This window comes from Chiloscyllium plagiosum, chromosome 7 (assembly GCF_004010195.1).
Source record: "Chiloscyllium plagiosum isolate BGI_BamShark_2017 chromosome 7, ASM401019v2, whole genome shotgun sequence".
NCBI classification, from domain to species: domain Eukaryota; kingdom Metazoa; phylum Chordata; class Chondrichthyes; order Orectolobiformes; family Hemiscylliidae; genus Chiloscyllium; species Chiloscyllium plagiosum.
In genome coordinates, this window is record NC_057716.1 from 35,295,604 (window position 1) to 35,305,491 (window position 9,888).

Sequence of the window (9,888 nt, forward strand, 5' to 3'; positions counted from 1 at the left end):
ACGAAGACATTTACCTAAAGCACATTTCTCTCACAAAGGAGAAAGAACAACTTCCATTTAAATTGAGCTCATTGTATATAATATAGGGAGCATTTCCTCTGGAACTGTGTAGGAGGAACATCAAACAAAATGTAGTATTGAGTCACAAGTGGAGATATCAGAACATATGGCCAATGCTTGGTTAAAAATGTAGGTTTTAAGGAGCACCTACAATGAGGGAATAGAAGTGGAGAACTATACTTTGGGAATTACAACAATTAGCGTCAAAACAGTTGAAGGCATAGTTGTCTAACATTGTACTGAAGAAATTGAGGGGGATAAATTTGAAAACAAGGATAATAATTTTAAAAAAACATTTCCAGATCAGAAGCCAAGCTGAACACAGGTGTTGCTGCTTGAGATTTGTTGTGGATTAGGATACAGAAACAAAGTTTGGGCTGAGTTAAAGTTTACAGAGGGTAAAGGATGGGAAACCTAGAGCCGAGGTAGATGAAGACCAATGCTGAAGCAATAAAGTGCAAAGGCAAGAGGCCAGAACTGGAGCATCACAGAGATTTTCAAGCCAATTCTGTATCCAATTTGCCAGGTCCCTCTGGATTCCATGAAATCTAACCTTCCAGAGTAGCCTGCCATGTGGAACCTTATCAAAGGCCTTTCTGAAATCCATTTTTGCTACTTCTACTGACCTGCCCTCGTCAACCATCCTGGTCACTTCAGCAAAGAACTCTAACAAATTTGTGAGTCATGATGTGCCACTGACAAAGTCATGCTGACTACTCCTAATCAAACCGTGTCTTTCCAAATGCATGTAGATCTTACCTCTCAGAATCTTCTCAAGTAACTTACTTGTCACAAATGTTAGCTTTACCAGTCTACAGTTTCCAGGTTTTTTTTTGCACCCAGTCTTGAATACTACAATATTCACTACCCTCCAGTCTTCCGGGACCTCACTTGAGGGTAACGATGATGCAAAAATATCAGCCAGGACACCCACAATTTCTTCTCTAGCCTCTTGCAGTGTTCTTGCACATATCTAATCAGGACCAGGAGACTTATCCACCTTCAGACATTCTAATACATCCAACACTTCTTTCCTGTAATATGGACTGTCCCCAAGATATCACCACTAACTTCCCCAAGTTGCCAAGTCTTCATGTCTTTCTACACAGTAAACACAGAGGATAAATATTCATTGAGGACCTCATTCGTCTCCTGCGGTTCTACACATACATATAGGACAAGAGTTCGAGGACAGGACGATCTTAGAGATTGGGCAAAGGAGGGCTTTGAAGAGATTTCAACCTGCAGATGACGATTTTAAACCTACAATATTTGAATACTGACAGTGGTGCAAATAAAGATAGAATAGGGTTTGTGAGGCTAGAGAGATAACCCACTCCCACAAAATCAACGTATAATTAGGGCAAGTTGATTTTACTTACTGATTGATATAAGTGTCTGATTCTTGAGTTCGCTGCAGCTTATGATGCACGACTGCAGCTATAGCCAGCGGGCCTGCATCACCACACAGGAAAGTGACTACACGCCCAGTGAGACATTTCAGACTCTTATTGATGTACTGTAGAGCTTTCTGCAGGAAGGACTGATCTCCATAAATATTGTGTAGATGCAGATAAAGTAAAGCAATCCCTGATAGAAAACAAATGCATGGTTACAGACAAGTGATACTGTTGGCTGAGCTGGTGAAAGACAGGGGTCAGGAACCTTTTTTTTAATAAAGTAACTATAAAGTTGTTTCAGATCACCCTTAATAACTTCTGTAAAGACAAAAGATCTCGTTTGCATCAGATCATACTCCCTTGGCCACCAACAAGATCACTCGCTCCAAGCAAGACTTGCGTGATGTACTAAAAGACAAAAATCTGTGAAGCTGCTGCAGTGTGGACATATCATCAATCCAGATTGACTGGAAATATTTGGAGCTGCGTTACTCCTTTTTTGTTTTTATGACTTGGCTATTCGTGAAATGCACTTACTGGGCCATCTTGGAATTACTATTTTTAAAATTACATATTTATATGTTGTCTTCATGACCAGCACAAAGTTCATTGCATTTCACAATCAATAAATCACTTTTTAAAGTGAAGTCACCCTTGTTAAGACAGCAAAAGTAGTAACCAGTTTATACACAGCAAGCTCCCAGAAACTGCAATATGATCTTGGGTAGATTTTCTTGTTGGGTTGATTGATAAGAAAATGTAAGACATTAGGAATAACCTCACTGCTCTTGCTATGTCTTGTGTGTATGTGTGCACGCAAGTGTGTGGGGGGGCGGTATGGAGGCAAACTGGTCTTTTATTTCATATGCCATTGAACAGTGCAGCACTGCACTGCTGTAGTAGTCTTGACTTTTTGCATAACTACTTGAACCTGAGACTCAGGTGAGAATACTAACAACTGAACCATGGCTGAAACTTACAGTTTTAAATGATTATAACTTTAATGTCGTGCCATAAAGGAAAAGTTATGGCCTGCCGGAGTAGGTCAGCTGGAAGTTTGCAATCTGGAAGGTCATTCAATTGCTGTTATTTGTATTAATTGAGAATGTAATTGAGAATGTAATTAATTGAGAATGCAATGAGCTGTAATTTGAAGACTGGAACACAGAACCTGTACAAGATGGGTGGTCAAATTGTTGTACTTCTACTTACCACTGAAAGCTATTCCTTAATAGCTGCTTGTGCTTGCAGCTCCTTCTGTCAGGTGATCTGCTATCTCAGTTTGCCACATTCATCTGCAGTGCACCATCCTCACACAGCCACTGCAGTTCACCTGCCCTGCATTATCCTCACATCCTCTGCAGCCCACCTGCCCTTGCACACACATATCCACTGGAGTTTGCCAGCAATCTCTCTTTGAGGAGAAAATGAGGTCTGCAGATGCTGAAGATCAGAGCTGAAAATGTGTTGCTGGAAAAGCGCAGCAGGTCAGGCAGCATCCAGGGAACAGGAGAATCGATGTTTCGGGCATAAGCCCATTCCTGAAGAAGTGCTTATGCCCGAAACATCGATTCTCCTGTTCCCTGGATGCTGCCTGACCTGCTGCGCTTTTCCAGCAACACATTTTCAGCAGCAATCTCTCTTTGACATGTATCATCCGACTAGGTCAGCTTTTATGCAGGATTTATATTTGAAAAACCTCTGTTGGCAGTGCATTGGCCACTGAGTCAAGTGTTCATGGATTCAAGGCAGATTCTTCAGTCCGGACTAACATTCGTACTGCACATTTTTGGAATGAAGTGTTATCTTTAAGATGTTTCAGATGGATGTAAGAGAACAATGCAATATTATTTTAAGAAGAGGGTGGCCTTGCCAATACTTATTTCTCAACCAACATCTATAGTCATATAGCATAGAAGATGCCCACCAAGTCAGTGCTGACCAATGTACACTTTCGCACTTCCCAGTACTTGGCTCATAGCCTTGAATGTTATGACATTTCAAGTGGTCATCCACATATTTTTTTAAATAGTAAAGAGATGTTGTGGCTCTACAGCCATTCCAGGTAGTGCATTTCAGACACCCATGACTCTCTGGTGAAAATCTCTTTCCTCAAAAAGCCTCCAAATCTCCTGCCCTTAACCTTGAAATTAAGTCCCTTTGTAGTTGACCAACTAAGGGGAACAGTTGCTTTATATTAACCCAGTCCACGGCCCTCATAATCTTAGACACCTCAATTACGACCTCAATCAGCCTTCTCTGCTCTGAAACTCGAGCTGATTCAATCTCTCTTCAGTAACTGCTAAAATGTCGATCCCAGACAGCATCCTGTTGAATATCTTCTGCATCCCTTGCAGTTCAATTCCATCCTTCCTATAGTAATGGCAACTAGATTTTACCATCATCTATCTTACTGCTACTTTTGAGACCATTTTAGAGGCATTGAAATCTACAGCACAGAGAAAAGCTCTTCAGCCTATCATATCCACACCAGTCAAAAGCAACAATCTTAATCTAATCCCATTTTCCAGCATTTGGTCCATAGCCCTTGCATACCTTGGCATCACACATGTACATTTAAATAGTTCTTAAGCATTATGTGGGTTTATGCCTCTACCACCCTTACAGGCAGTGAGATTTCCTTCTCAAATTGGTTACTGGCAATTGGAACTGCCATGTCTCCCAACAATTACAAATAATCAAACTGAAAGTAAAACTTGCTTAAATAACAGAGTTTGTTGAATTCTGTTTTCCAGCTGTTTCTGTAGATGTTTTATGCTTTTACTAAAAGATTTAGTCAAGGAGTCATCATGTTATTACAACAATTATGGTCAGAAAGGATACTCAGTTGATAGGGCAAAGGGTTGGGTTAAAGTGTGCCTCTTTCAATGTGTCAGGAATAAGAATGATGAACTTACAGCATGGATCAGTACTTGGAATTACGATGCTGTGGCCATAATGGATACATGGACTTCACAGGGTCAGGAATGGTTGCTAGATGTTCCAGGGTTTAGATCTTTTAGAAAGAACAGGGAGCGGGTAAAGGAGGAGGGGAGTAGCATTGTTAATGAGAGAGTGCATCACAGCTGCAGAAAAGGAGGTAGTTGAGGAAGGCTTGTTTACTAAGTCAGTATGGGCGGAAGTCAGTAACAGGAAAGGAGCAGTCACTTTATTGAGTATTTTCTATCGACCCCCCAATAGCAGCAGAGAGATGAAAGAACAGTTTCGACAGCAGATCTTGGAAAGGTGCAGATGTAAGAGGTGTCGTTATGGGTGACTTCAACTTCCCCAATATTGATTGGAATGTCATTAGTGCACATGGTCTAGATGGAGTCAATTTGTCAGTATGTCCAGAAAGGATCCTTAACATGGAGATAAGCCGATTGGGGGAGGCCATTTTGGATTTGGTGCTAAGCAACAAGCCAGGCCAGGTATCAGATCTCTCAGTGGGAGAGCATTTTGATAACAGTGACCACAATTGCCTCACCTTTACCAAAGCCATGGAGAAGGATATGAACAGAGAGTGTGAGAAAGGTATTTAACTGGAGGAGGGGAAATTATACTGCTATCAGACAGGAGCTGTGGAGTATAAATTGAGGACAACTGTTTATGGGAAATGCACAAAAGAAATGTGGAGGCTGTTTAAGGAGCAATTGTTGCGAGCGTCGGGTAACTTTGTCCCACAAGACAGGCAAAGAATGGTAAAGTGAAGGAGCCTTGGAAGACAAGAGCAGAGGAGCTTCTCATCAAGAGGAACAAGGAAGCTTACTTAAAGTTGAGGAAGCAAGGATCTGGCACAGCTTTAGAGGATAGGTAATAATTCAAAAATGGACTGTGGAGAGTTTGAAGGGGGCACAAAAAAGTCTTGGCAGGAAGGATTAGGGAAAACCCAAAGGCGTTCTACACTTATGTGAGGAATAAAAGGATGGTCAGAGAGAGGGTAAGGCCAGTCAGGGATAGTTGAGTGAACTTGTGCCTGGAGTCTGAAGAGGTAGGGGAGGCCCTAAATGATTTTTTTGCTTCAGTATTCACTGGAGAGAGGGACCTTGTTGATAGTGAGCACACTATGGACCAGGTTAATAGGCTTGAACAGATTGATATTAAGGAAGTCGATGTGCTGGAAATTCTGGGAAGCATCAAGAGAAATGTGGCACGGTGGCACAGTGGTTAGCACTGTTGCCTCACAGCGCCAGAGACCCGGGTTCAATTCCCGCCTCAGGCGACTGACTGTGTGGAGTTTGCACGTTCTCCCTGTGTCTGCGTGGGTTTCCTCCGGGTGCTCCGGTTTCCTCCCACAGTCCAAAGATGTGCAGGTCAGGTGAGTTGGCCATGCTAAATTGCCCGTAGTGTTAGGTAAGGGGTAAATGTAGGGGTATGGGTGGGTTGTGCTTCGGCGGGTCGGCGTGGACTTGTTGGGCCGAAGGGCCTGTTTCCACACTGTAATGTAATCTAATCTAGATACATCTCCAGTGCTGCACCAGTAAAATCCAAGGTTACTACGGGAAGCAAGGAATGAGATTGCTGCGCCTCTGGCGATGATCTTTGCATCCTCACTCTCCACGGGAGTAGTACCAGATGATTGGAGGGAGGCGAATGCTGCTCTTTTGTTCAAGAAAGGGAATAGGGAAATCCCTGGGAACTACAGACCAGTCAGTCTTACTTCTGTGGTAAGCAAGGTACTGGAAAGGATTCTGAGAAATTAGATTTATGACTATTTGGAAAAACATAGTTTGACTAGAGATAGTCGGCATGGCTTTGAGAAGGGCAGGTCATGCCTCTCAAGCCTTATTGAGTTCTTTGAGGATGTGACGAGACAAGATGACAAAGGTCGAATAGTGAATGTGGTGTATATAGATTTCAATAATGCATTTGATAAAGTTCCCCACAGGAGGCTCATTCAGAACGTTTGGAGGTACACAAGGAAATTTGGCTGTCTCGATATGAAATTGGCTGGCCGAAAGAAGACAGCGAGTAGTAGTGGATTGAAAGTATTCTGCCTGGAGGTTGGTAACCAGTGGTGTCCTGCAGGGATCAGTTCCTGGGCTCTTCATAGTTTTTATAAAAGACTTGGATGAGGAAGTGGAAGGGTAGTTAGTAAGTTGGCCGACGACACAAAGGTGTTGTAGATAGTGTTGAGGGCTGTTGCAGGCTACAACAGGATGCAAAACTGGGCTGAGAAGAGGCAGATGGAGTTCAACCTCGACAAATGCAGAGTGATTCATTTTGGAAGGTCCAATTTGAATGCCTAATACAGGGTTAACGACAGAATTCTTGGCAGTGTGGAGGAACTGCGGGATCTTGGGGCCCACGTACGTAGACCTCTCAGAGTTGCCACCCAAGTTGATAAGGTTGTTAAAAAGGCGTTAAAAAGGTGTTTTGGCTTTCATTAACAGGAGGACTGAATTTAAGAGCTGCAAGGTTTTGCTGCAGCTCTATAAAACCGTCGTTCGACTACACTTGGAATATTTATCCAGTTCTGGTCACCTCATTAAAGGAAGGATGTAGATGCTTTAGAGAGAGTGCAGAGGAGATTCACCAGTGTGCTGCCTGGATTGGAGGACTTGTCTTATGAAGAGAGGTTGAGTGAGCTAGGGCTTTCATACTGGAGAGAAGGAGGAAGAGAGGTGACTTTATAGAGGTGTACAATGTAATGAAAGGCATAAATACAGTAGATAGCCAGAGACTTTTCCCCAGGGCAGAAATGGGTGTCAAGAGGGATCATAATTTTAAGGTGATTGGAAGAAGGTATAGTGGAGATGTCAGAGATAGATTTACGCAGAGAGTGGTGAGTTCGTGAAATACACTGTCAGAGACATTGGGCACATTTAAGCAACTGCTGGACAAGCACATGGACGACAGTAAATTGAGGGGTATGTGGGCTAGGTTGATCTTCGATTAAGATAAATGCTCGGCACAACATAGTGCGCTGAAGGGCCTGTACTGTGCTGTACTGTTCTATGTTCTATTACATCCTGTGAAATAATAAGCACAGAACTGCTGAGCGATTAAAACATCAGTGAAATTAATTCATTCAGTGTTTCTGTGTGTAACTGAACTTGAACAAGTTTGCTGATAACAAACAATTTCTAATCTAGAATATAGGAAATTAAATTGGCACAGTAAGTAATTTTAACCTGTATACTCAAAGTCACTTCTCTGAAGGCTGTTACTCTAGTGCATTACCAGTTTAGTCAATGGCCATTGATTAACATCATCACAAAGCAATTTCAAGGTTATCAGAAATGCAGGTTATGCAATAAGGACAAATCAGGGGCCATCCTGCCACAACCGTTGAGGTTATCTGAAATCTACTGCATATATAAATGACCAAAACAGTTAACAACACCAAACTAGACTGCACCTTCCAACATGTTCTATCAAGTCTCGTCAAATCTCAGTCCCATCACTCCTACTGCCCTTACACAGATAATAAAAACAATTCCCAAAATCAGCAACTCCTGTAAAACACCTACGCAACAGCAACTTAGGTCAAGCTACATTTCTGTGTTCCTAAACAAATATATTTCATCTAAAAATCAATTCTGGAAAATTTGCACGATCAAGCTGAATTCTGCACACAGCATTCTGATGACGTTCATCAATGTCTAATTTTCCCTTGTGTTCTTTAGAGCCAGCCCACATGCCTTTATTTCCTCATATTTTCTCTTGTTTTGTTGTGTCAAATGTTCTCTCATGTTATACAAATATTAATTCTTCATAGGTCAGAATTGACAGATCTCAGTGTGGCATTATCAGCACACATCTCAATCCCTGTTTCAGTCATTTTCTCAAATTCTACATTGCTTTAATCTACCTTCAGTCAGAACCATAACCAGACACTTGCTTACATTATTTTATACTGTTTGGTTGAAAATATCTTTTCTCCTCACGTAGTTCTGGAGTCAAAACCCATAATACACAAAACTATCAGGGTTATAAGGCAAGGGCAATCAGGTGTGTTCACCAGGTTACCCAAAACTTGGGTTTCAGAAAGCAGTAAGAAGAAAACAATGGAGGTGGGAAGGGCTTTTGAAGGATTTAAAGCCCTGAGTAAAGAAGAGTGAGAGATAGTGACATTCCTGAAGAAGGGCTAATGCCCGAAACGTCGATTCTCCTGTTCCCTAGATGCTGCCTGACCTGCTGCGCTTTTCCAGCAACACATTTCCATCTCTGATCTCCAGCATCTGCAGACCTCACTTTCTCCTGAGAGATAGTGACAGTACAGCAAGACTTAATTTTAACAAAGTGAGGGAGCACAGAGGAGGATGAGTATATAAATCAACTACAAAATATTTTTTGCAGTGATTGGTATGGCCTGAATTACTTTTCATTTCGTGAATCCGCTGAGTGCGTGAAGACTCTATTTGTACAAATTTTTACCAAATAGAAAGATCAAACTTGTCACCTTAGTTTTATTCTCAATCAGAAAATGTTTAATTGTTATCTGGATGGCCTCAAACAAGCAATTTTCAGTATTCAAATATACAAGCTGTAACCATGATAGTTTATGGGTGCACAGAAATTATTTCTAATTGCTTCTTAGTTTTGCAATGCTAAGAGTACCTGCCCATCCAGTGTAGCTGGTGCAGTCTGTTTCATCGCCCTTTATCAACCCATTTTCCATCTGCTGCAATAATTCACTGATCTTGCTCTGCAGTTGTTGAATGAAGTCACTGGTTAACTAAAAAAAATTTAAAAAGTTAGCTGTTCCTCCATTTTTAGCCACAATCAATAGAAATAAAAACACACATAGAACCTATGCACACAATTCTCAGCTCCTGCCGCCTTTTGCACATTCACAACATCAGTGACTATTTTCAGTTCGTGGACAACGACATAATGGCTATAAGTATACTATCATCAATCAACATTCTCTTGAGGACAGTTTGTTGTAAGTTTGCTGGCTGAGCTGGTACATTTGTTCTCAGACGTTTCGTTACCATGATAGGTAACATCAGTGATATCCCGGTGAAGCGTTGGTGTTCCGTCCCGCTTGCTATCTATCTGTCTGAGAATAGTACCAGTGTATGAATTAAAATATTAATTTACCTCAAACTATTTATAAGATACAAATGTGTATAGAAGCATCAAGTGAAAGTGACAAGTCAACCTTACAAGTTAAAAATAACTGAAGTTGAAAATGTGTTGCTGGAAAAGCGCAGCAGGTCAGGCAGCATCCAAGGAGCAGGAGAATCGACGTTTCGGGCATGAGCCCTTCTTCAGGATAATAATTGAATACAGATCACACACCAGTACAGTCCTTTCTGTGATTAGGTGTGTTTCGTCAACACGAATTGGCTGTGACGCGATTGGTGAATGCTGTTTGTGAAACATGAACTTTCGCATATGTGCATTAACTATTACCCGATTCCATCCCTAACTTGTTAATTGTACTTTTATTGCACGATTTTTATATAGTGCAAGATCG

The 9,888-nt window shown here is 41.5% G+C and overlaps 1 protein-coding gene across 1 annotated transcript in view; it reads right to left on the bottom strand.

Moving 5' to 3' along the window:
- Positions 1-9,167, bottom strand: part of lancl1 (LanC antibiotic synthetase component C-like 1 (bacterial)) — a 34,097-nt gene extending 24,930 nt beyond the window's left edge. The window contains exons 1-2 of the mRNA XM_043693431.1: positions 9,024-9,167; positions 1,443-1,650 (exon numbers count right to left, since the gene is read on the bottom strand). Coding sequence (XP_043549366.1) covers positions 1,443-1,650; positions 9,024-9,084 — 269 coding nt within the window. The 5' untranslated portion in view covers positions 9,085-9,167. The remainder of the gene's footprint in view (positions 1-1,442; positions 1,651-9,023) is intronic.
- Between the last annotated feature and the right edge of the window lie 721 nt (positions 9,168-9,888).